The sequence below is a fragment of the Triturus cristatus genome, chromosome 2_1 (genome assembly GCF_964204655.1).
Source record: "Triturus cristatus chromosome 2_1, aTriCri1.1, whole genome shotgun sequence".
NCBI lineage: Eukaryota > Metazoa > Chordata > Amphibia > Caudata > Salamandridae > Triturus > Triturus cristatus.
The window spans coordinates 1,013,902,173-1,013,929,116 of NC_140581.1; the positions used below are offsets into that span (position 1 = coordinate 1,013,902,173).

A 26,944-nucleotide genomic window follows, 5' to 3' on the forward strand; every position below is an offset into this window, starting at 1 on the left:
ATTTATTAATATTTTTTTTTTTTAAGGTTTTTCAGTGTGCGCGCACCGTGGACCCACGGTGTGCGGTGCGTACCGTGCGCGCACAGTGCGCGCACCCCGCGATTTTTTTCGAAAAAATTAAAATGTTTTTATCACCCTTGGGGGTCCTTCTGTGACCCCCTGACAAAGACTAGGGGGTCAGGAACTCTCTTCCCTGCCCCCTTTTCACGTTTTCCACCTTTTTTCCACCTTTCCTTTTCAGTCCGACAGACAAAATGGCGGCCAACACTTCCTGATTTCGACTGATTCGAATGTTGACTGACATCTAACAACCAATCAGAATTCCGCTTGTGCACGGCGCCGTGCGCGCACGGTGCGCGCACGGTGCGCGGGTATAGATATTTATATGCTTTTAAATGCTATTTTCTCAGGAAATACTGAACAGATTTACACCAGACCTGCAAAAGGCACTTCCCTGACCTGAGGACTACCTCTCTGCCAAATTTCAAATATTTCTGTTCAGCCGTTCGGGCTGTACCTTCGACTAAAGGTCCTATGGGAAAATGCATGGGGAAAACGCGTTTTGGGACACCCCTTTTTTCTCGGCCCCCGCTTGACGAATCACCCCGAGACTTTCAGGGTAGGAGCTGAACAGAGCGCCCCATTAGTTTTGAAAATTTCGCGAGGATTCGTCAAACGGTGCCAAAGTTATTCAAAATAGAATTTTGAGATTTCCTATGGAAACACGATCCTAACTATAACTATCTACTGGCGACCGCCAGTAGATAATATATGTATATATATATATATATATATATATATATATATATATATTCACTGGAAAAACCATAGGTTTCAGAGACGTTATAGTTAGAAATTAGCATTTAAAAAACCTTAGAAATTCACAGAAAAAAACATAGGTTTCAGGGGTGTTATAGTTAGCTGGCCATTTCACTCGTACAAAACCAGAGCAATTCCTCCGTTATAGTTAGTTCTGCTAACTATAACTCGCGCGCCCGCAATGCACTGCTGATGATGTCACAAATTGCATCATTCATGACATGGTCAGTGACATCACTGATGACATCACTGATGACATCTCAAATGACATCACTGATGACATCATCCATGTGACAATCTGATAGACCTCATCATACACTAGTATAACCTTTCATCACTCACTGTAAAATACAGAGTACCATATTTGAAACCATTGACACACCAATACCAGTTACTACATACCCACTCACTGATTCCTAAGTCTACACACACAACTTCCCATTCAACAACAGAATGATTTATACATGCAGTCACTAATTAATTGAACACTATCAAATGCACTTATACACATATATAGACATTGACACAACAGCAGTCATCTTAGTCGGTTATGCAGTCATCCTACTCACTCATGAAAAAAATTTATCACACTTACATTTACTCACTGACACAATTATCCAACAACACCTCATTTATTTAAACACATAGTAACTCATAGTTAATATGTTAAAAAATCACCATTACAATTATACACTCATTCATATAGTTACTCTCACAATCACTGACTCTTACACATACTTATTTATATACACCAACTCTCACATACAATGCCTTTTATTTTTTTACTTTGTTGAAGATGTACAACTAAAACATATATTCGCTCACCAACATACAAATACACTCAGTCAACCAAACAACTGTTTCCACATGCTCTCTTAAACCTATACACCTAGTCATTCAACCATTCACACATCTATGCATAGAGTTACACACACCCCATCCAACCACACACAAACTCAGTGTCCCATAAAAATACTCACCCAACTAATCAATAACTAATATACACACTCATGTAGTTAGTGACCAACTGATGCAGCATGTTATACAACAGCAGAGACAGTGATGCACACATTCACATAGTTTAGTTACTAATCCATGTATTAAGTGAGACACTTTTAATTACTCACTTAAACAGACAGTCAGACAGCTACTAAATCCTCCATCCAGACAGTTATATATCCACTCAATCTTCAATACAGATTGGTATATATATATATATATATATATATATATAATACATATTTAAATTTCAAGCTAAACTACATTCACTGGATGATGTCATCAGTGATGTCATCAGTGATGTCATTTGCAATGTCATCAGTGATGTCACTGACCATGTCATGAATGATGCAATATGTGACATCATCAGCAGTGCATTGCGGGCGCGAGAGTTATAGTTAGCAGAACTAACTATAACGGAGGAATTTCTCTGGTTTTGTACCAGTGAAATGGCCAGCTGACTATTAACATCCCTGAAACCTATGGTTTTTTCTGTGCATTTCTAAGGTTTTGTAAATGCTAATTTCTAACTATAACGTCTCTGAAACCTATGGTTTTTTCAGTGAATATATATATACATATATACACATATATACGTGTATGTTGTACTCATCTATCAAGAGGGGACCAAGAAAAAAAAGAGGGAAGAGAGTCTCAAAACATTGATTTCCCATGTTCATTTATAGAGGAAAATTTGCTCTCGATACCGAAAAAATGGCACAGAGGAATTACACCAAATGTGGTAGAAAGTTAGAATTTTACTCAGAAAGTATGCTTTTTTGTGATTTGGTTTAAATCTGTTCAGCCGTTTTTGACATAATTGTGTTCAAAGAAGTGCTTGATGCATTCATTAAGGTGTCAAAAAGTTAGGTATATCAGGACAGTTGGTCCTACAGTTCTGACATTTTTAAAAATACAGGACTCTGATCAGTTCCTAATTTGACCCAGTGGTTTCTGGTGCTCAGTACCGGCACTTAATGGGTAACACCGCCACATGGTGGTGCTGTTTGTCTAATTTAACTATGAACACAACAGTTGTGGTTTTATTCAGCCATCATTAAAAATTACTTATACTTGCCTCCCACTCCATTCTTAAAGTTTTGGGTGCTGGAATAGCCTGAATTGCCACACTTGTACAAGTGTGATGGTTAGTAGTTCTGTTGATACTGTCATTGTGAGTTCTGGAAGGGGCAATGATTGGCGCTAGCTGCAGCATCCTCCGGACGAGGGCCCTGGCACTTATTTTGGTTTTTTTACTAATTAAGCACTGTCTCTGATTCCTAGAGGGAGATTTAACTCCTGTCATCCCTTTCGATACTGAAGGACTCATTCCCCATGCACTGAACTTTAAATAAAATGAATAAAAACATATAAGGGGCAGGGTAGAGACACCTTGACCCCTTGGCATTAGTGGGGCTGGGGTGGACCCAGAGGATTTCAGATGTCATGTGTGACGTCATTGATAATGTAATTTAGTGATGGAATGTGTGAGGTCATAAGTAGTGCAAGTTGTAGCTAGTTCAGTAAATTATAACTGGTGAATTCATTGTTTTTGATTTTTTAACGTTAGTTTTGTATCTTATTTCAACAACTAACTATAATGTCTCTTTAAAAGTTGGTTTTTTCAGTGAATTATTAAGGTTTTTTTAATATAAGGGAAGATCTTATTACCATGCCTAACTATAAAACCACTTTAACCTTTGTTTTTTCAGTGAATAAACAGACACGCACGCACACACATTTGCTTTAAATGTTTGACTTTGTATGCGTGTATATAAATGTATATATTTATATCTAGCTAGAGCTATGTAAACACATCCGTATTAAGTCAGATTTTAAAAATGTAAGCAAACAACACTGCTTTGCAATCAGACAGTTAGAGAAATTAATGTAATGGCAAGGTGCAGACTGTTTTTTTTGTGTCGCCTCCTGGCACATTAAGCAGCAGTGGTGGTGGGGCACAAGGGGGGCAAGATCAATAGAGCTGGGCCATCTGGCCCTGTGTGTGTGTGTGTGTGTGTGTGCGTGTGTGTGTGCGCGTGCGTGCGTGCGTGCGTGTGTGTGTGTGTATGCGTGTGTGTGTAGAGTTTGAGGATGTCTTAGGGCAAGTGTCTATCCACCTACACATGGAGGCACATGCTCTATGACTTCAGCACTGTTACCTACCAAGCAAGTAAAAACAGCATTCAGTTGCTTCAAATGTTTTATAAGCACAGGGAACCTTGTCACACATTCATGCATTCACGTTACTGCTAAATAGTCTACTCCCTCTTTCGGGCCGTCACATATTAATTTACAACAAAAGATTAGAACAGAACTTTTTCAATTACAATATTTTCTTATGAAAAGGTCACAATCATCTGCGGTAGACTACATGGAAAACATACCTGCCGAATTTCTTCAATGTCTCTGTCTATAATGCAGCTGGTGAGGTGGGTGATAATATTTCGAGGGTCAATTTCATTTTTGACTTTTGGTTCAATGGCACGCAAAAGATTCCTAAATGCTTCCAAACTTTCAATTTTCTCAAAATTCCACTCTTCGATTGCTTGAGAAAGGCCTGTGTAACCTGAAACACAAATAATTAAACAATGATGCTTCTGTCTTAATCAGCGACCTTTCCTCTTTGTCCCTGATTCACAAGCCCAACGATTCCGGACTCCACATCTGTAACACAATGCCAAGCCTTTTTCAACACATATGGGACTGTGAGTAATTGTCATCAAGTCTTATTCACTGGGTCATGGTAATGAGACTGTCCACGTGCACGTTTAACTTTTAAGAGGGCGCGCTATTGGGTTTATTGCTTAACCGTTGTCAACTGCCCATCAATAGACAGCCTCAGCTTTTCACGATGAGAATAACAAATATGGTTGAAATACCTGCATGAACTACTGCAATCACTTCCCACTAACAAGCATTCGAAGGCAGTCATGGGTGGTTTTGTGGGCCCAAGACTGATTTCATACAGCTGGCCTAATGATTAGAGTGGCTAGAGGGTTAAATGGAAAATGATGAACTGGAAAGTGTCCCAAGTACTCACCAGTGGCTGAGATTAATTCAGAAACTGTTTTCTGTTGCTGTCACTGCCCTAAGGGCCCGATTATGAGCTTGACGGAGACCACCCCGCTGCCGCACAACCAAACCCGCGTGAGGACCGTACACCCTATTGATTATGCTACTTACCAGTATGCATCTGTTCTTGGCATGTAGGGCTGCTGACATTCATATCTGTGCATAGATCGCTGCCTAGTGTTGGGTCCGGATGATTGCACATTGTTGTCCTGGAAGAGTCTTCGAAGCATCCTGAGATGGGTGACTCCTCCCCTGGACCACAGTGCGCATGGGCATCCTCTCCATCCCCAGATTGTTTTTCGCCATTGTGGCAGTGATGGAGTAGATACAGGAAGTGATGACCATGCTATACAGTAATTCTGAGAGCTGCAGCTGCGACAGGCGCCGGGGAGGAGGGTGGGCGATATGAATGTCAGCAGCCCTACATGCCAAGAACAGATGCATACTGGTAAGTAGCATAATCAGTTCGAGGCATGTGGGCTGCTGAATTCATATCTGTGCATAGAATACACAGCAGTACCTCCTATTAGCGGCGGCCACCCGTGCCAGCTGCAGCAGTCTGAAAAAGAGTTTTGAGAACAGCCTGTCCTACAGCAGCCTGCTGTTTTGAGTGTACATCTACACAGTAGTGTTTGGTAAATGTATGTATAGTGGACCATGTGGCTGCTCTACATATTTCTTGTAAAGGAATGTTTCCCAGGAAAGCCATGGACGCCCCTAACTTCCGTGTTGAATGGGCTCGTGGAGGAATCGTTAATGTGCGTTTAGCTTTTTGATAACAAATTTGGATACATTTAACGATCCATCTGGCTATACCTGCTTTGGAAATGGCGTTGCCTTTGTGTTGTGGAGAGAAGGCAACGAAGAGTTGTTTAGTCTTCCTAAAGTTTTTAGTTCTGTCAATATAGTACATGAGGGCCCTTTTGACATCTAGTGTGTGGAGCATCCTCTCAGCGATATTTTGTGGGTTTTGGAAGAAAACCGGCAGTTCAATGGTTTGGTTCATGTGGAACTGCGATATTACTTTAGGCATGAACTTGGGGTTGGTACGTAGTACGACCCGGTTTGCGTGAACTTGTATAAATGGCTCCTGAATGGTTAGTGCCTGGAGTTCACTAACTCTTCTTAAGGAAGTGATGGCAACCAGGAAAGCCACTTTCCAGGTGAGGAATTGAATCTCACAAGAATGGAGAGGTTCAAAGGGTGGACCCATTAGTCTGGTGAGGACCAAGTTGAGGTTCCACACCGGTGCCGGGGGGTGCCTTGGGGGAATCACCCGTTTAAGTCCTTCCAAGAAGGCTTTGATGGCAGGCACTCTGAATAAAGAGAGGTGCTGCCTGTTTTGGAGGTAGGCTGCTATTGCTGTTAAATGGACACGTATTGAGGTGTATGCCAGATTGCATCGGTATAGGTGTAATAGATAGCAGATTATGTTCTGAATAGATGCGTCTAGCGGGTTAATGTGGTTGTTGTTGCAATAAATGACAAACCTCTTTCATTTGGATGCATAGCAAGCTCTGGTAATGGGTCTCCTAGCTTCCTTAATGATCTCCATACAGTCAGGTGGCAGGTTTAGGTAGCCAAACTCTAAGACTTCAGGAGCCAGATTGCCAGGTTCAGCTGTTGCGGATCCGGGTGTTGAATTTCTCCATGGTTCTGCGTCAAAAGTGCGGGTTTGATCCGCAGCCTTTGATGCGGCACCACGGAAAGTTCCAGAAAGGTGGTGTACCATGGCTGGCGTGCCCATGTTGGAGCAACCAGGATGAGTGTCAGAGAGTGCTGTCGCAGTTTGCGTGCCACTAGCGGTATCAACGGCGCTGGGGGAAAAGCGTACGCAAATCTGCCGGACCAGTTCATCCATATCGCATTGCCCTGTGACTGTGGATGTGGGAACCTGGCGGCAAAGCTTTGGCATTTTGCGTTTTCCCTTGTGGCGAATAGGTCTATCTCTGGATGACCCCACTGCTGGAAGTACGGTTGGAGCACTGATGGGTGTAACTCCCACTCGTGCATCTGGTGGCTGTGTCTGCTGAGCAGATCCGCCATCTGGTTGTCTTTGCCTGGGAGGTGTTCCGCCATGAGGAATATGTTCCTCTGAATGGCCCACTTCCTCATGCTCTGAGCCAGATGAGACAACTGTGGAGAGTGTGTTCCTCCCTGCTTCTGTATGTAGTACATGGCAGTCATGTTGTCCGTCCGGATCAACATGACCTTGTTGCACAGGTGTACTTTGAATGCTTTCATTGCCAGGAAGATTGCCATCAGTTCCAGAAGGTTGATGTGCATCTTCTTTTGTTGTGTAGTCCATAGTCCCTGCACTGTGTAATTGAGTACATGAGCTCCCCATCCCTGGAGAGACGTGTCCGCTGTCAGTATTATTTGTGGAACAGGCTCTTGGAACGGTCGGCCCTTGCAAAGGTTTTGTGGATTCCACCAATGCAGAGAGTTGTATGCCCAACCGCTCACCAACACTAGGTCTTTCAACTGTCCTTGAGCCTGATTCCACTGACGTGCTAAGCACTCCTGAAGCGGGCGCATATGTAGTCTCGCGTGTGGGACTATGAAGATGCAGGAGGCCATCATGCCTATCAACTGCATGAACACTCGCGCCGGCAGGGAGTGTTGAGGTTTGAATTTTGAGATCAGCAGTTGCATGCTGTTGATTCTCACTAAAGTTGGCTGAGCTGTGGCAGCCAGAGTGTTGATTGTAGCGCCTAAGTACTGTTGTACGTGCGCAGGTTGGAGACTTGACTTTGGGTAATTTAGTGAGAATCCCAGATCGTGAAGAAGGTGAATGGTGTGGGACATGTGGGCGGCACATTGTTGTGCTGATTTGGCCTGAACTAGCCAGTCGTCCAAATAAGGGAAGACGTGAATATTTTGTCTTCGCAGATGTGCGGCCACTGTCGCCAGGCACTTGGTAAAGACCCTGGGTGCTGTTGTTACTCCGAAGGGGAGAACTTTGAACTGATAGTGATTCCCTTGAATGGTGAATCTGAGGTATTTCCTGTGTGAAGGGTGTATTGGTATGTGGAAGTATGCATCCTTCAGGTCTAGTGTAGCTAGGAAATCCCCCTGAGTGAGTAGTGGGAGAACCTGTTGGAGGGTGAGCATATGGAAATGCTCCGACAGTATATATAGGTTTAGGGGTCGCAGGTCTAGGATAGGTCTGAGCGAGCCGTCTTTTTTTGGGATCAAGAAGTACAGAGAGTACACTCCTGTGCCCTGCTGAGTGGTGGGCACTACTTCTATGGCCCCTTTTGCGAGCATAGCAAGCACTTCTTGCTGGAGTAAATCTAAGTGTTCGGCTGACATAGGACGGTGCTTTGGTGGTATGTTGGGTGGAGTGGAAGTTAGTTCCAGACAGTACCCATGTTGAATGATGTCCCTGACCCACCTGTCCGTGGTGATGTTCTTCCATGCGGGCAGGAACAGCTGGAGTCGTCCCCCGACAGGTGTTAAGTGGTCGGGGGGTAGGGAGAGGGCGTCACTGTTTGTTTTTTGGGGAGGACCTGGTGTTGCCATATCCACGTCCCCTACCCTTGGCGCTGGATCCACGATATCCACCCCTGTTGTTTTTGTCGTAGGTGGTCTGTGTGCTACCTTTAGCATACTGTTGTTGTGACCCCTGGCCCCTTGACGTTCCCCTATTTCCAGTGCGACGAAAGGAGCCACTATGAAATTGTTGGGTTTGTAGCGCCCCCATAGATTTGGCAGTATCTGTGTCTTTTTTTATTTTCTCTAGGGTAGTGTCAACATCTGGGCCAAATAAAAATTCCGTGTTAACCGGTAAGTTGAGGATATTGTTTTGGATCTCGGGGTTGAAGCCTGAGATGCGTAACCAGGCATGGCGTCGTAACATGACACTTGTGTTTATTGCCCTGGCCGCTGTGTCAGCTGCGTCTAGGGCGCATTTTATGGACGCATTAGTGAGGAGTTGTCCTTCTCTAATGAGGAGCTCCGCTGACTCTTTATACTCCTCTGGTAGGTGTTGGAGCAGTGACTCTAGGGTGTCATAATGTGACCTGTTATAACGTGCCAGGAGTGCTTGTGTATTGGCGATGCGCAGGATATTGGCTGCTTGCGCTGCCACACGTTTGCCAGATGTTTCAAGGACCTTTGACTCTTTGTCGGGGGGAGGAGCATCACCAGTTGTCTGTGAGTGGGCTCTTTTGCGAGCGTTGGCAACCACCATAGAGTCTAATGGCAACTGACCCCTAATGTATTTAGGGTCACCAGGTGCAGGCTTATATTTCTTTTCAATCCTGGGGTTTAACACTCGGGCTCTTGTGGTGTCCTTGAAAATGTCTTTAGCAGGCTTCAGAACCCCTTTAAGCATGGGCAGAGTCTTGACAGTTCTTTCCGAAGATGCGAAAGTGTCAAGCAGGAAGTCCTCCTCAATGGCGTCAGAGTGCAGTTCCACCCCATGATGAGCAGCTGCCCGTTCGATAAGGGCATTAAATGCGGCCGTGTCCTCTGTAGGAGAAGTTTTAATATTGTAGAGTTGCGCATCCTGAGCATGTGGCGTGACACTTGGGTCTGTGGGGTCATCCCATGCCTGATCAGGATCCTGTGTGTCATCGGGATCTGCGTCCCCGGGGTAGATGGTATCGTCCCCACCATATTCCTGCATTGTGTCCGATTCAGAAGGGGTAGGAGAAAAGGACTGCGGAGCTAGTTGGAGGGGATGGAAGTGTTCTTGTAACACTGGTTCCTGCTCCGCCGGTAGCTTGCGTTTAAGAGGAATTTTGTATGGCACCTCTTCCCTGACTGGCGTGATCTTGCGCTTGTGGAGCATGAGCCTGCCCGTGTCGGCGTCGATAAACTGTGGCCCTGAAGGGTCGTGTTCTGTTAGGCCAGAGGCGGTGGACTGTGTGTGGAGGACACGTGTCCTAATTTGAAAGAGTTTCGGTGCCGATGTCGGTGGCAGCCCAAAGGTGATGTTGGTGGGCTCCGAGTGCACTGTACCGGGTGAGGTAGTGTGGGGACCCGAGGTAGAGTGGAGGGCTACCTGGTCCCGGATACGTTGGAGAGAGGCAGAGACCTGCTGCACAGCAAACTGAGATGGTGGTTTGGTGGGCATCTTGGTAGTAGGTGTGGAGGCCGACCCCGACTTTTTTGTCGGAAGGGGGTCACTGGCTTGAAGGGATGCATCGACAGTCGACGTAGTCGAGGACTTCTTTGGCATCGGTGCTTTAGGCGTCGACGTTGCCGAGGTGGCCATTTTGACTGCGGAGGCGACGGGCTTCGGTGTCGGCACCGAAGGTGTCGGCGCCTTGTGGTGCACGAGTGCGCGCCTCTTCTGAGCGTCGACCGCGTCTGCTGCGGTGAGCTCGGCGCCGAAGTCTTTCTGTACGCGTTCGGAGCCGACGACTTTTTCCGGCGTCGGTGCCGGGGCAGCGGACTGTTTCGACGCCCTTGATCCGACCACCACCAGTTTCGCTTTCGATTTTGAAGGGACTGGAGCGATGGATGTTTTTGGGTTTAACAACCCGGTCGTCTTGGGTAATATTGGCTCTTGCATAGTGTTCGTTGCCGGGCCGGAAGGCGGGGCCGAAGAACCATGGATTAGGTCTTGGGTAAGGCCCGAAGGCGATCCCTCGACCGGAGCCTGACGACTAATTTCGGTCTCCGTTTCGACGGATTGGCCTAACTCCTCGGGAGAGCTGTCCTCTTCAGCCCCATAGGCTTCGTCGATGTCCCCTACCTCGTCGACGGCTTCTTCACGTCGAAAGAGCTCTTCGTCATCGTCGTCCGATCGGGAACCATGCTCCGAAGCGGGGCTAGATAGTATTTCTTCCACGCTCTCGGCGTCCTCGTCCTCGGTGCTGAATATGTTGGTGGGTGCGGGCGCTGCCTGCTGCGCCTCGAGTCTCGCTGCCCGTCGGTTCCGTAGAGTTTTCTTGGATCGGAACCGCGCGCAGGCCATGCATTTTGATTCGTCGTGATCCGGCGAGAGACATTTGTTACAGACCAGGTGGACGTCGATGTGAGGGTACTTGGCGTGGCACAACGGACACCTCTTGAACGGAGTTCTCGATTCCATCGTCGATGGAGCATCGAATTTTGATCAATTCGAATCGAAAGTTTGAAAAGGGTGTGGAGCACTAGGACTAGTAGTCGACACCGAACGGTAACTGTACCGACGAAAACTATAGGCCTTTTGGCCTAAACTAAGTATTCCGAAGTTGAGCTAAGATAGTTGCATCCGAACCCAATGGCGGAAAAAAACAATCTGGGGATGGAGAGGATACCCATGCGCACTGTGGTCCAGGGGAGGAGTCACCCATCTCAGGATGCTTCGAAGACTCTTCCAGGACAACAATGTGCAATCATCCGGACCCAACACTAGGCGGCGATCTATGCACAGATATGAATTTAGCAGCCCACATGCCTCGAACAATGATTTTTTAAGTCATTGGAGGTCATTTCCTTTGCTGTTCCCACAGCGGTGCCTATAAACTAGGCACCTCAATGGGAAAGTCAAAAGAAGCTCCAGCATGACATGGACTGAAAAGTCCATGCCTTGCTGGAATTTCTGTTCATGCACACAGGTGGGAACATTTTGTGCCCCACTGTGTGCATCCGTAAGGCGTGTGGCACAAGGGAGCCCAGCAGGGCCCCCTTTCTTTCCTCACCGCCACTGTTTCCATGGAGGAAACACCACCTTGAAATCAGTGGTGGTGATGAAAGTCGTAATATGCTTGGCGGTACTGTGGCAGTCTGCCAAGCATATAGATGCCGCTAGGCCGCGGCGCCACCGCCAGGGAACGGCGGTTCCATGGCAGAGTCGGTGGTCCCAGGGCGGCACGACCACTAGGCTCATAATGTGGTGGCTGCTAGACTGCCCCCGCCATGGCACCACGAGTCTGGCAATACTCAGACCTCCAGACTCGTAATCGGGCCCTAAGTGTGCAGGGTATGCCGGGATGAAGGCCCCCTATTCACTATGTAATCGGACTCAAGCTATACCTCAAGGGCAAGGCCTAAGCAGTTTGAAACCGATTCGGGGTTGCATGTCTTCTTGTCCGGCAGAGACATGGCTGTCAGTTTGGGCTGGACTGTCCCTATTGGTGGATAACCAAGACAGATTTGCATATGGCTGGTCTCTGTCTATAGTGACATAGTTGGGTGAAAAATGATGCCTTGGGATGTTGCCCCTTGCAATTACCAGTGGCTGAGATTCATTCAAGCATTCTTTCCGTCACCTTGTTTGCTGCACTGAGTTAAACATGGCATGCAGTGATCTGCAGGTCACAAGTTGAATCCCAGCAAGCTAAACTCACCCTTTCACTCTTCTTGGGTGATAAAATAAGTTGTACTGACCTGAGTAACAGTAATACCTGTTTATTCATACTACTTCTAAACAGGAAAAGTACTGTATAGTCAGTACACTATATAAAAATTGTTACTAAAAATGCCCCTTGTGCTTCTGCTTGCCGTCGAGCATGCCTTTTGATTCCTGGACCTGGACCTGGATTCATGGTCCCCCAAAGCCTGGAACCTGTCCCTGCTCACATGTTTCGACATGGCTGGCTCAACAGCACTTCCAAACCCTTGCTGTGTGATGAAGAGCTGAAGAAGACCTGCTTTAGTGACTGCTGGTTCTCGTGACAGCCTTGACATTAGCAAATACCGAGGACACAATACTTTTTGAATACCTCACAGAAAACTCCAGACTTCCTATAAAGCATGCAGATCATACAGGACCTTTCTGACATGACATTGTTTTTAACACATAGCATTCAGATTCTACTCAGATCTGGATATACATATTTTAAAGTGTATAGCTAACGCATCCAGGTTAAACTACTGAACCTATAAGAGAATGCAAGTCTATGAGTCCTAAAAGAACTGACAATTTATTTATTTGTGCCATTCATCTATCACCTCTGTCTGATATTTTAACCTTGCAGCACCAAAAAGTAAGCTTTATTCTTTGCCCTTGCTAGCCCTTGAGAGTCAATCCTACCAAGAACTGTCAAAGCCAGTAGGTCTGCCTTACAAGTACAAATGTGTATTTTCAGTCTTGCAGACTGAGGGCCCCAGTCACCCTCTGCACCCGGTAAGTTTGGGAGGAGAAAAGGAGAAGCGGAATGAGGTGGGCGGTCATTTGGCTGCCAGACACATCACTATGCAGGGTGGGTGGGGAAATTACTTTTTCCTGTGTCGCTGTTGTAAGAGGATGCAGTCCTCTGTGGCTTCATTTCACATGGATGTAGAGAAGGCGTTGGTAGTCCTGTGGGCGGTGCGCCGCTTCCCACCTCCAATGTCAGAACCCTCAGCTGACGAGGGGGACATGGCGCGCCTGCAACACGCAGCCTCGGTGGAGGCCAGTCCCAGTGGCTGTTTGCCATGGGGATCCCCCCGAGGTGTTGGACTGGAGCACTGGGAGGAGGGGGGGGGGTGGATCTGATTCTCCTTGAAGTGGGGAAGCAGGGAACCCTTTATATGTGAGTTCTCCTATCACCACAGGAGAACGCAGTATACCTAACACAAGGACTGAAAGGGAAAACAACACATGAGTTGCCCACCAAAGAGGAGGTACAGATCAGAGATCGAAAAGAGGCCAATGAAGAAGCGCATTCACCTGGCATGAGCAGAGGAAGACGCACAGGTGAGCACTCCCTTGTTTCAGGGGGGCCGTCAGAAAGGCAGGGAGAGGTACTAGATCACTGGTGGGGAGGACCACATATGCAGAGTGTGCAGCACACCCATAAAATCAGTTGCAGACAAATTAGCGATACCCAGGAGGGAGCAGTTTCGGGCAGATCCTCTTTATGTCCCACTCAAGGAGACATTGCGGGATCATGGATATAGGGGGACCACAGGGCAGCACCGCAGCAGAGGGACCAGGGCAAGGTGAACACATGCAGGCGGTAGCTGCAGGCCAAGGGGATTTGTGCTGGAGTGAAGGAGGGCCCCAGCTGAGCAGAGGGGATGGGAAATTTAGGGATCGGAGACTCTGCCCGAGGCAGCTCAAGAGGGAGAAGTCCCCAGCAAAGGGTAAAAAACTGGAGGGGACAGGGTGTCCAACGCTGAGACATTGACAGGAAAAAAGTGTCCAAGGGAAGTGGGGAGAAGGGCAGAGAGGACAACACTGGAACAAAAGCAGGACTAGAACAGCCAGCAAAGGTGCCACATATAGGGATATCAGACCAGTTTAGTGGCCACCGGTTGCTGAACACCAAGGAAAATATATTGGGAAATTAATTTGTTGATTTATCCAAACTACTGCTTAGGGAGACAAGCTGCAAGGAGGGGTCCAAAGCAGAGGAACGGGAGCAAGCCAAGTGTCCCCAGGTGCTCACCAAGTTTGATACTTGGAAGGCAGCCTTTGCTATATATACGAATATCATATGTGAGAAATGTTCAGAGTGGGACTGTGGAAGTATGTGGACATTATTAGGGTGCCCTTACACTTCGTGGCCCAGGCCTGGCTCTGATGATGAATTTTGGTCCAAAAACATTGCATTGTCCACAAAGTCTTGCGGGAACTTGATAATGAATTGTGGTTACAATTAATGACCCCCCACCAGACCATTGCAAACAGCGCATACAGCCAATGGGTTGCCACTGCCTTATAAGGTTTTTCACTTACACCCCACCCCAGGAGGGGTGATGGGAACAGTCGGTAGGGTCCAGTGGGAGTTTGCTATAAATTCAACTAGGGGACTCTGCGAATGTATCCTTGTAGATTGAAGCATGAGTGCTCCAAGTGCAGATGAAAATGCCCATTCTTGGCCTGCACGGAGGGGGGGATACAAGCTAGACTGCTGAAGGGTGGGGGAGGGGGCAAGCACAGAAGACTAGTGGGGAAAAGAGATTACAGCAGTTAAACTGGAAGCAATGCACCCTTGGATATTCAGATACCTACATGGTGCAGCAGCTAGGTTGTTATGGGAAGGATTTATGCAGGGTATCGGATACCCTACAAGGTGCCATGCAAGGATGGATGGGCGCAGAACTTAACTTCCTGCAGGGATGACCCCAAGGTGGTGGCAGAAAATTTAGACAGAGAAGTGGCAAGTGGACGATTGGCAGGCCTGGTTACAGAAAATCAAATACTTAACCTTCTTTTGTCACCAATGGGTGTAGTACCAAAGCAAAGGTTGGGAGAATGTTGGCCCGAAGGTGCATCCGTGAATGACTTCATCGTCCAATTTGACTGCACAATAACATGTCAATACTGACACAGTCACCCGGATGGAGGCTGAAATAGCCGAGTTGGAGGGTAATTTAGAAGGTGGGGTGACGGATGCCGCATAACATGTCCTCCAACTCAAGCAAGCGGCCTATAGGGCCCTCGTCACGGAGGCGGCCAGGGGCCTCAGTAGAGAGCAACAGGGGCGACTGTATGATGTGGGTGATAAGGCTGGTAAACTTATGGCGTGGTTGGACAAAAAAGAGAGAGCGAATCGTGTGGTCCCGCTGATTGAGAAAACGGATGGTGTGTGTGTAACTGAGCCAGAAGAAATTGTCTCCTGCTTCGCGGATTATTTCCGTGGGGTGTATTCCCCGGTGTCTCCCTGCTCGGAAGAGGATTCCCGTGCCCTGCTCAGTGATATCGCGCTGCCGTCCCTTTCCGGGGATGACAGGGTGTCGTTGGACGCCGCTCCCACCTCCGACGAGATCGCCCTCGCCATACGCTCGGTCGCTTCCGGCAAGGCCATGGGTCCGAATGGTCTCCCTATCGAGTTGTACAAGTTGCGACCGGATACGCTGGCACCCCACCTCCGGGCTATGTTCCTGGCGGCACACTCGGTGGGCTCCCTCCCGCTGGACCAGCGTCTGGCTACAATCGTGGTCATCCACAAGGAGGGGAGACCTCGGGACCGGGTTACATCCTATCGGCCCATTTCGCTACTGAATGCGGAGCCCAAGATTCTCGCCAAGGTACTGGCCAATCGGCTGGTCGGTGTGGTGGGCGATTTGGTTCATCAGGACCAATCTGGCTTTATTCCCCATCGCAACACAGCCCTTAATCTGCGGCGTTTGCACGGTGTGCTCGCACGTGCCCCGTTCATACGGGAGCCGGCCATTTTGGCGTCCTTAGACGCCACCATGGCGTTTGACACGCTTGAGTGGCCATATATCTGGGCGATGCTTGCGAAGTTTGGATTCGGCCCAGGGTTCATCAGTTGGGTCAAATTGCTGTATTCGGGCCCATTGGCGCAGGTGGTGGTGAACGGAAGAGTGTCAGCTCCGTTCGAGCTGGGCCGGGGCACACGGCAGGGCTGCCCCTTATCGCCGCTCCTCTTTGCACTTGCCTTGGAGCCCCTGGCGGAGTGGCTGCGGTGGGAGCCTTCCATCCGTGGTCTCCGCTGGACCCCTGAGTATGAGGACCGCGTATCCCTATACGCTGATGACATCCTCTTGTACCTAGCTTCCCCACGTAAATCACTCATAGTACTGGTTGATGTTTTGCATTCATTCGGTCGTAACTCCGGTCTGGTCATCAACTGGGCTAAATCGTGTGTGTATGTTCTCTCCGGGGAGGCTCCTATCCTCCCGCGGGGCTGTCCGATCCAGGTCGCCCCGCAGGGATTTAGGTACCTGGGTGTCTTCATTACTCTGGACCCGGAGGCTCGGTATGATCGGAACTTGCTTCCCCCCCTCCAGCGTCTGAAAGAGGATGTCGCACGCTGGCGGCGTTTGCCGCTTTCGCCGCTCGGCCGGGCGGCATTGTTTAAAATGATGTCGCTGCCGCGTTTCCTGTACGCGTTGCAGAACACTATGGACCTCGTCCCAGCGCGCTACTTCCGCGAAGTGGAGAGTTTGCAGCGCCGCCTGTTCTGGGACGGGAGGCCACGTATTGCCCTGGCTAAGCTGACGCTCCCATGGTATGACGGGGGGATTGCCCTCCCGGATATTAAACGGTATTATTGGGCCTCCCAGCTAGCTGCGATTAATCAGGGCCTATATGGGCCAGCCTTAAACCCGGCGTTTGAAATGGATAGGATGCTACTTCCAGGTGGTGACCATAATCGAGCGCTCTACTCTAGCGCGCCCGACGCTCGCCTAACGGGCCCCACGCGTGTCATGGTGCGAGTGTGGCACGCGGCCAATGCAGCTATGGGGTGGAAGGACCGTTTGACCCGGGCGTCACCACTATACGCGTCTGAGCGGTTGGGCTCCTTGTGGACCTCGAAGGGCTTTGAGAAGTGGGACTTAATAGGCATTAGCAAAGTGGGGGATCTCTGGACGAGGGGAGGATTTAAAACGTTTGAGATGCTGCAGACGGAATTTCAGTTGCAGGGCAGCGAGTACTTTCGGTATTTGCAGGTCCGGCATGCGCTGGGCTCCGTCTTTCCGGACGTTGCCTCCATCCCGGAGTGTTCCCCCCTGGAGGATAGAGTGCTGGATGGACACGTCCCTGACAGCACGATCTCACTGATCTACAAAAAACTGATCAACGACTGCTCAGACTTGTTGACTGCCCTTCGTGAGGCTTGGGTAGCCGATGGGCTGGAGCTGGACGACGAGGACTGGATCTCCGCGGTGGCCTCCCCGAAAGAGGTGGCCATACCGGCTCGCCTTCGTTTCGTCCAGCTCAAGATACTCCACAGGGTCTACATGACGGGGCCAAAGCTCCTGCGTATGGGCTACGCTGAGGACGGTTTGTGTAAGCGTGGGTGTGGTGCGCTGGGGACTTTTCTGCATATCTTGTGGGAGTGCCCGGAGGTGGAGGGGTTCTGGCGTGGTGTGCATGAGGTGCTGCGAGTGGTCACGCATGTGGCGCTGTTGCCCGAAGCGAGGAGATGCCTGTTGAATGTGTGGGAGCCTACCGATTACTCGGTGCCGCAGACGTGGTGGGCGACTCTGGGGTATATGGTTGCCAAGCGTGATATTGCCCAGCTGTGGGGATCCCAGAGGCCCTCGACTGTCTCGGCCTGGAAGGAACATATGGATTGGTGCATGTTTCGGGAAAAGGTGGTGTATGTGGCGAGAGGTAAGCCTGCGACATGGGTGAAAGTGTGGGGCCCCTGGAACGCCTACCGTGGGGGAATCTGTGCTCCACCGTTATTGCCCGATCCGTCGCCGGCCCCGTCCCCTTAGCCAACTCATCCCCCCGGTACCTGGGCATTAGGTGTACCCAGCCCTAGTTCTGATCTCTCCCCCCCTCTTGAGATTCCTATGGATGGCAAGGATCCCCCCTCTAGGGGAGCACGTGTTGCTATTTCCGATTGAGGATTGCCTTGTGGGTTTGTTTGTATTTGTTGTTCTTTAAGTTTAAAATGGAACCGTATAGTGGGGTCTGGACAGTGTGGCTCGCAACGATGTTACCTCCTGTGCATGCTCGGCCGCAGCACCATGTGTTTTATAAATGTATATCGTATGCTCCTTTCATTGCTAGCGGCCGGCCGGAAGGTTGTAGGCCCATATTTGTATATTTTTGAGTCTTGTAATAAACGGTTTCAAAAAAAAAAAAAATACTGACACAGTCAAAGACTTAGTGAAGAAGTATGCAGTTTGTGAATAGGCCCCTTAGGCTTCAGAGACACATTGAGAATGACGGCTCAGGTCTACTATGCCTAATAGGAAACTGACAGTTTGCCACACCAAAAAACAATATGGACCAGTCCACAGATCCCCTTGCTCTCCAGACATAGGCTGTAGAATCCCTACAAAGGGATATGAGGACAGTGTGCAAAAAGAGCAGACCTCTTAGAATGCTTGAATCATTTACAGAGATGGAGCTTTCCTACATCCAGTACATCACAAGGAAATTGTTCTGGTTCTGCACGTTCTTACCCTACTTCCACCATGATGTGCGTTGTGTTCACTTTGTTTGGTACGGATTAAACAATTGCTCCACCTGAGAAATACTCTGGGGCTTCCAAAATGCTTTGCTGATTTTCTGGTCCAATGCCAACTGCATTTTCTCCATTGACCACAGCAACTTACTACATATGCAGCTAAATAAACCGTTTGCTTGCCATATCTGACTAAAAATGCCCTAATTTGGGCCTTTCCTTTAGTTCTGAGACACAGCCCTATTCTGTTGGAACCCAGTTTCAAGCAGGGTTTTAGAAATAAACAAACATCTAAAGAGGCCCACATGCGGTTGTTGATACTGTGTAAGAGAAATACAAAATTTGCTTCCTGTATTACCCATTTTCAATGTCTCAACTCAGATGATGCATGAATGAATGAAGCAGCAGCAGCTGCACTTCATCAAGGTCTCAGGGAGGACCTGAAAGACAAGAAGTATCAACTGTTTTCATCACTGCTGCCACTGGGGTTCTCATTGACTTTGTACTACAAACTGAACAACAGATCGCTGCTCATAAGAAAGATAAAAGGCAAGAACATAGGGCCCGATTCACAGAACTAACTTAAGACAAAATCCTAAACTTACTACCATTTTGGTATTCACAGAAGGCACTTACTCACTTCGGTATTCACAGAAGTTAGGAGTCCTAACTTTAGGACTCCTAAATGTCTTCTGTGAATACCGAAAGTCTTAAAATTAGGATTTTTCTCAGTTTAGGAGTCCTAAGGTTAGGACTCCTAACTTTACAACTACTAAACTGAGAAAAAACCTAATTTGAAGGCTTTCGGTATTCACAGAAGGCATTTAGGAGTCCTAAAGTTAGGAGTCCTAAATTTAGGACTACTAAATTGAGAAAAATCCTAATTTTAAGACTTTCGGTATTCACAGAAGGCATTTAGGAGTCCTAAAGTTAGGAGTCCTAACTATACTACTACTAAACTGAGAAAAATCCTAATTTTAAGACTTTCGGTATTCACAGAAGGCATTTAGGAGTCCTAAAGTTAGGAGTCCTAAACTTAGGACTACTAAATTGAGAAAAATCCTAATTTTAAGACTTTCGGTATTCACAGAAGGCATTTAGGAGTCCTAAAGTTAGGAGTCCTAACTATACTACTACTAAACTGAGAAAAATCCTAATTTTAAGACTTTCGGTATTCACAGAAGGCATTTAGGAGTCCTAAAGTTAGGACTCCTAACTTCTGTGAATACCGAAATGAGTAAGTGCCTTCTGTGAATACCAAAATGAGTAAGTGCCTTCTGTGAATACCAAAATGGTAGTAAGTTTAGGATTTTGTCCTAAGTTAGTTCTGTGAATCGGGCCCATAGACATTAGGGATTCATTCCTTCAGCTAATATTGAAGCTCCCTTGGCTTTGGTGTCTTCTGATGAACCAACATAGATATGGAGTGTGCGTCCCAAAGTGACTCCTACAGAGAGAGACCAAAGAAAAAGGGGCAATCTTTGCCTAGCTTTGTTTATATCGGCCCTTTTTCTATTGAGAAAATGACTATTCTGATGGGCCTCTTTCTTTCTCTGCCTTGTCATTGGCTTGTGCATCAGTTTTGTCATAAACCAATGGTGAAAACTTCTCAATCTTCTATGTTTCTCTTTCTGGATCCTCCTTTCTGTATTATTATGGGTGAAGTTCCTAAGTATGAAGTGTATGCAGTTCTTGACTGCTGACAAGTCAGCGGTCCACTCCAGCACCTTAGTGATGGGTATGACTATACTTGAGCTGATTATTTGTGGGAACTTGCATCTTTTGTGTATGCCCCCTTTTTACTTCATGCCTTTCATTTGGTGTTTTCTGGGAAAATGGGAGAGAAATCTGAGGGTGGGGATAGTGTCAGAACTCATATTTGAGGTTTAAGTCAGTTAACAGGTTCCAACTTGAAGAGTCCTTGCATGAGTGGGATGACCTGCAAGGGAATGTCTGAGGTCCCAGCTGCCTGTGGCAGCCAGGGTTTGCATGACAACTTTGACATGTGTGGGGCGGGCATTGCAGCCCATTTCTAGATATCAGCCATCATCTTCCATGGTCAACGAAAGATCAGCCAATGGCCTTGCATTCTGATGACATACGTCCAAATTAGTAGTGGTCTTAGCATAAAATTGGACAGCTTTAAAGAATCCTACAAATGGCAATACCATGTTGGTGGGTTCCCACTCTCACCCAGTTTGTACCCAGCTTCCCTTCACATGCACTGTTGTCCCAAAATCCCTCTGAATTACCTTTTTGGTTTTTCATGGAGCTGATTTATTCACCTCTTAAATTTGGCCACTATCCTGCCTCCTCTAGAACCACCATTTGGATCCTGCTTAAGCTAACCACGAGGGTGGTTAAGTTCAAATGTGCATTGGAGCAGCATAAATTTGGCTCCACCCTCATGATTATTGACTAGACCTCATAAATCTATCTCACAGGGCTAATGTATCCATGTGATGTAACGGGACTAATGAAGGGCAGTGCACTTAAAGCCATACAAGAGTGCATTTGCCTTATAAACAGGACATATATATGTGTGAATACTAATGTTTTATGAAGTAATAATGAAATGCAGTTCTCATATATATTTACATGTGGGTGTTTTATAGCATTGATTAATCTTCATATATTCATGTATCTAAGCAAGGGTATTATGAATTAGTATATAATGGAACATGTATCAATTAGAATTGCATTTACATTTATAATGTGATTGTCGATGTATTTGTATTCACGAAATTATAAAACGCATGGAAGTCTTAGCTTTGCTAACTTGACCAAAGGTCTTAAGCACTTGGATTTCGCAACATTTAACCTTCAAAGTGAATGTTTTTCTTTGGAAAGTGATGGAACAATGACCTAATTGATGGAGAAAGGCTCAATGTGTGAAGAAGATAAGTATCCGTAAAGGGAATCGAGGGCAAATAAAATGAAAGTTCAGAAAGGAGGACTGGTGTCCAAACAGAATGCGGTGAACGAATTTGAGGTCATTTCGAATGTGTGGATCAAAGTAGAAGAATTACGAGTGTGTCTTTGTGGCTATAAGTAGGTGATGTTCTTTGAATTTGCAGCAGAAATTCCCTTAGACTAGGTGAGCTACAGCTCTCTATGCACTACTCTTATTGTGTCGCTTGATGTTATGCAATATTTTGTTTAGAGAACTTCTACAGAAGTTCTCCTATGCTGACAGCTTTCTTTCTTAACCTAATGGATATAATTGGGATTTCGTTTGTATTCTTTAGCATAGTTAAATTTAGGAATTAGAACCTTCCAATCCATCAAAGACAGGAGGATCGGAACTTTCAATATTCTCATCATGCTTTATTTCTTTTAATATGCACAATTGCTACTGAGGTTCTCATTGATCATTGCTTTTAAGAATTAATTTTGTTTTCAGATTCGGATATCCTTGAATAATTTTGCATTGGTACGCAATGTTTTTGAGATTGATTTATTCTATTATGGCTTTGAATTTGTAATGAACCCATACTTAATCTGACTTATTGACTCCGACCCTCAATGTATGATAGAATGGGTTGCACTGTAACTATGAATCTGAATTGAACTTAACTCCTTCATCTGGCAAGCACCCTAAAAAGATCAGTTGCAGGGGAATAAGAAAGGGCCTTCTTCTCCTGTGCATCCACTGCATAATACATTCAGTGTTGAGTTAATTTAAGTGCTTGTGATAATAATATTGTACTCATTTTATAGGTTCTGAGTAATCACAGCGTGATATGTTTTTTTTGTTTTTCTCCTTTCCTTCCTTTATTACCTCAGTTTCCCGAGTGCTTGATTAGTGGTTTCTGTTACGACTTCTCAACCTAGAAGTCCAAGGCATCATGGATGTACTGGAATTGATGGCTCTGGTTTGTTCTACATACTCAGAACTCGACAATGTAATATTCTAATGTATAATTTTCTAGATTTAAGTGTCACCTTTTGCTTTGAACTAACATCAATCAAATCTTACCATCCACAAACAAAAGAATGGCATTAAATCCTGGGAGAAAGCCCTATTCTCCACCAAGCTGCCATATTTGAGGCTTCCATAGCAGAGGAAGATGAGAAGGTAAATATTTCCAGCCAAGGAAAATCTCTACAAAAAGACCTGATAGCTTGCCAGTAATCTCCCTTTTACAGAACTCCTACAGGTCACAAGTTCCCAGTCAACAGCTAGAAAGCCACAGATGCCCACTGGGGCTACGCAAGCCTTCAGGTACCCCACTTGAGTCCCTTGCTCCACGTACCAACGCAGGTCCAACTCTGATCTTCTCTCAATCTTCTGAAGAAGAAACCCCTAATGAGGAGGACAGCTCCAATAAAAGATCTATCTCTCACAACCTTCCAGAATTCAACCCTACATAATAGGCAACCTGCTGGCATTGTTAGACAGAAACACATGTGAAGGGTCTGGTATATGAAAATCTAGCTCTCTATGATGATCAGTTCTTACAACATAAATCCTCAATGTGGGGAGATATTTGGCAAGTGGCCAAGATCCTGAGCACAATTGAAACCCACCAGGAAAATGTTCCAGGGTTCATTAAGGGAGAGACCCCTATCTTAGAGGGCCTTACAAAATGGTTTCAATTCATGGTGAAGTTGCTTCAGGTACATACCCGGATCACTGGCAGAATATCCGAAACACAAATATTTTCGGGACAGAATATCGTGTTAAAAATATCGAGGACCAAAATATCGAGAAGGTAAGTGTAAAGATCTCTCCAACACAAGAGTAGAGTTGGTAATCTTTATTTGTAGTACAGAGTTTCAGGTACCTCCAGCTTGCTCCACCAGCTTCCCAGCTTCAACTCTTTACTTCAAAGAACAACATTCCATTCATGGCAACAAACCTTACATTCTATCTTAAAGAGATCCCCACATATCTTACCCCCTACATGGAATGACAATAAAATTAAAATGCGAAACATAGCCACCCAATAAATACAACAAAAATGCAAAACTACATCAGTCGTGCAAACTCTCAAGGAGCCTGACACTTAGAAACATTCCCAGTACTCCAAGCAGACCCATCAGTTAGAACAAGGACATTTTTCTTAACTGATTTTACTTGTATAGGTTGCGTGAACTTACTCTCCCCTTTAATGACAATTCCACCTCTCCTCACAGCAACCCAATCACCTACTTTTATGTCGGAATCCTTCACTCCTTTTCTCAAGTTATAATTATTCGTTGCACTTTCCTGCTGCTTCACTACACTATCTTCCACTGCAGCACGATCAACCCATACACATTCTTTGTTTTTAAGCCATCCAGGAACTTCTTTTACCCCAGGCTCACGTCCCTTGAGAGAGACAAATGGAGAGACTCCAGTAATTGAATGTGGTGTTGCTCTGTATGACCACACTAATTTCTTAAGTTCCTCAGACCATGACAACCCATTAGTTATTGAGAGTTGAATGTTTTCCATTAGCATGTAGTTAATTCTTTCAACCAAACCATTAGCCTGCGGCCTGAACATGGCAACCCTCTCATGAACAACACCTAATTTGCAGAGAAAATCTTTCATTCTTTTGGAGACCAACTGGACACCATTGTCCGATACAAGAGTCTTAGGTATTCCTTCATTCACGAATGTCCGTTTCATAAATCCGATTACTTTTTCAGTCTCAATACAGTCAGTGGACTCTACAACAAACCATTTGGAATGATAGTCCACAAGCACCATTAAAAATCTGATACGTGAACCAAGCTTGGAAATGGGACCGAGAAAATCAATTGCTAACCTCTCCCATGGGTGCTTTGGAAATTCCACACAAGCAAGGGGAGGTTGCCTTACAACTTTTGTTTTATCGCTGCTTGCACACGCATAACAGTCCTTCACAACCTCCTCTATGTCACTGTCCATCCCCGGCCACCAAAAAGATTGTCTTACCCGCCTCTTAGTCATGTTCCTCCCTAAGTGTCCTTCATGAGCTATGCTCATTATTTTGCAAATAGGTAAGAATATGTTTACTATTCTTAACTCAATATCCACGTACCTTGAAGATATATAAATCATCAAGGTACATACATGTGGAGTTAGACATAGTAAAACTTTGCGAAACTGTAGCGTTGATCCTAGGGCAAGTCATCACTGCAAGTATGAGAGCTCAAGAATAAACAGTAAGCTCACAAACAGTATAAGGCTTACTTTTGACTTGCATTCACATTTACGTTGCTGTATGGATTACAACGTGCCTGCCCTATCGGGATCAACACGTTCTTTCCCCAAGGATGGGTATGTGGGTGTACGTGTAATGGTGGTGATTGCGAGTTGGAGTAGGGGTCACTCTGAAAAGCATGCAATAAGTCATCCCAGTCAGTGGCTATGAGATGTCGACGGAGTCCCTGCAACTCCTCTCTGTGCAATGTGGCCAACTCCGCCATGGCCTATCGCTACACTGCCACCTGCCATGGTGTTGGCCCAGGGAGCGATGTGGCGTTCCAACTCATTGTGATTGTGTGTTTGGCCAGTACAAGTGCAACATCAATAAACTGCGCAACCGCTCCACGTGCCCTCCGACGACCATGAAGTCCAAATAGGCATAACTCCAGGCTAAATATATCCGAATGACCTGTAATTCTTTGAAGTATTGCACAGACTTACTCCCAGAATAGATGTGCTATATGGCATTTCCAGGGCATGTGCAATATATCGGCAATAGCTAGTCTGCAGCTGGGGCACTCTGGAGATGATGTAGGATGAATTCTACGCAGCTTAGCTAGGGTCAGATAAGCATGATGCAAACTGCTAAATTAAATGTATTGGAAACAAATGTTCTGTGAAACTTTCCGTAGGTATTTGAGTATCCATTGCTATTCCTTAGAAGCTAGTAAGCGGCGTAGGGTGTGTTCTCAATGACCTTTCAGTCTGGTCAGTAGATCAGCCCTTGATCAGGAATGGCTCTCACAATCAATGAGACCAGGCTTGTATGATTGGCTTGGTGGCCACTGCGCCCCAGAGGTACTCTATCTCAGCAGCTAGTCGCTGGGGCAGCAAGAACTGACCCGCTGGAAGTGTAGCCTGCTCTGACAGCATGTAAAATGGGACAAAAGTGTGGTCTTGGTACAGATTTCCCAGGGGCACACCCCCAGGGACTCCCAAGTCACCATCCCCTCCCTGCCTGCAGCCACACAAAAGCCAGTGAGAGTGCTCATCAGGATGTCAAGTGTATACATCAGGGTGCCCAGCAAGCACCTCAAGGCTCTGCAGTAGCAGTCATAGGCTACGCAGAGAAGGCAATTGGAATATGCAGGCACTAATGACTATGGAAAGAACAGTTCTACACCCTGTATAGTACCTCCCTACCCAATGTGGTTGATATCTCTGCCAGGTTAAGCTCTGCGAGCCAGTGAAAGGGCCATTGGAGTTGTGCCACTAGCTAGTAGTGCTAAAAATTCTGAGCACGCGGCCCCCTGAAGCTGTAGGCAATTGAAGCTTGGCCACACCAACTCTGTGCCTGCCTTTATTCCAGAGAAAGTTTCCCAGTGTTATGTTATTTATTTATTTATTTATTTCTATAGCGCACGGCTAATCAAAAAGAGTGTCCCGGCGCTTTAATGGAGAAAGAGACAATACTGCAACATAAAAAACATAACACCAGATAAAACTAACAGAAGAATGGGCCAGAGATTCACGGAGGACCGGCTACTGAGTGAACAGCCAAGTTTTAAGGCCTTTCCTAAAAGCTAGTAGGCTGGTGGCTCCCCGCAGGCCCAGTGGTAAAGAGTTCCACAGCTGAGAAGCCAGCAGTCCAAAAGAGCGGCCTCCGAGGCGCGCTTTCTTTACCCGGGGGACAACAGCAAGGTGCAGGGCTTCCGACCTCAGAGACCTGGTTGGATGGTAAAAGACCAGTCTCTTTTGGAGGTACTTGGCTCCCTCCTTGTGAAGAGCTTTGTAGGCCAAGGTCAGCGCCTTAAAGGCGATCCTCTTGCGGATAGGAAGCCAGTGTAAAGTTACCAGCAAGCCCGAGGCCCTGGAGTGCCTGCTAAGGCCAAAGATTGCCCTTGCAGCGGCATTCTGTACCACTTGAAGCCGCTGCAACAAGTACTCTGGGAGGCCCAGGTAGAGAACGTTGGAGTAATCCAACCTGGACCCAATCAGAGCCTGGACAGTCAGCGTCCTGTGTTCCACGGATAACAGAGGAAGAAACCTCCGCAGCATCCTGAGGATGCCAAAGCAAATGCCCGACACTCCCAGGATCTGGGATTTCAAGGTAAGCCTGTTATCCATCTTCACCCCCAGATTCTTAGCAACCTGAGAGGAGCAGGACGGAGGGAAC

General features: G+C 46.7%; 1 protein-coding gene across 6 annotated transcripts in view; it reads right to left on the reverse strand.

The window, feature by feature from the left end:
• RIGI (RNA sensor RIG-I) overlaps positions 1–26,944 on the reverse strand; it is a 506,425-nt gene that overhangs the window by 404,716 nt on the left and 74,765 nt on the right. For all 6 annotated transcript variants that reach the window (XR_014970743.1, XR_014970727.1, XM_085634941.1 and 3 more), the window contains exon 3: positions 4,206–4,387. Coding sequence is in view for 4 of the 6 variants with exons in the window: in XM_085634941.1 (XP_085491067.1) it covers positions 4,206–4,387 (182 nt within the window). In the remaining 2 variants the exon portion in view is untranslated. The remainder of the gene's footprint in view (positions 1–4,205; positions 4,388–26,944) is intronic.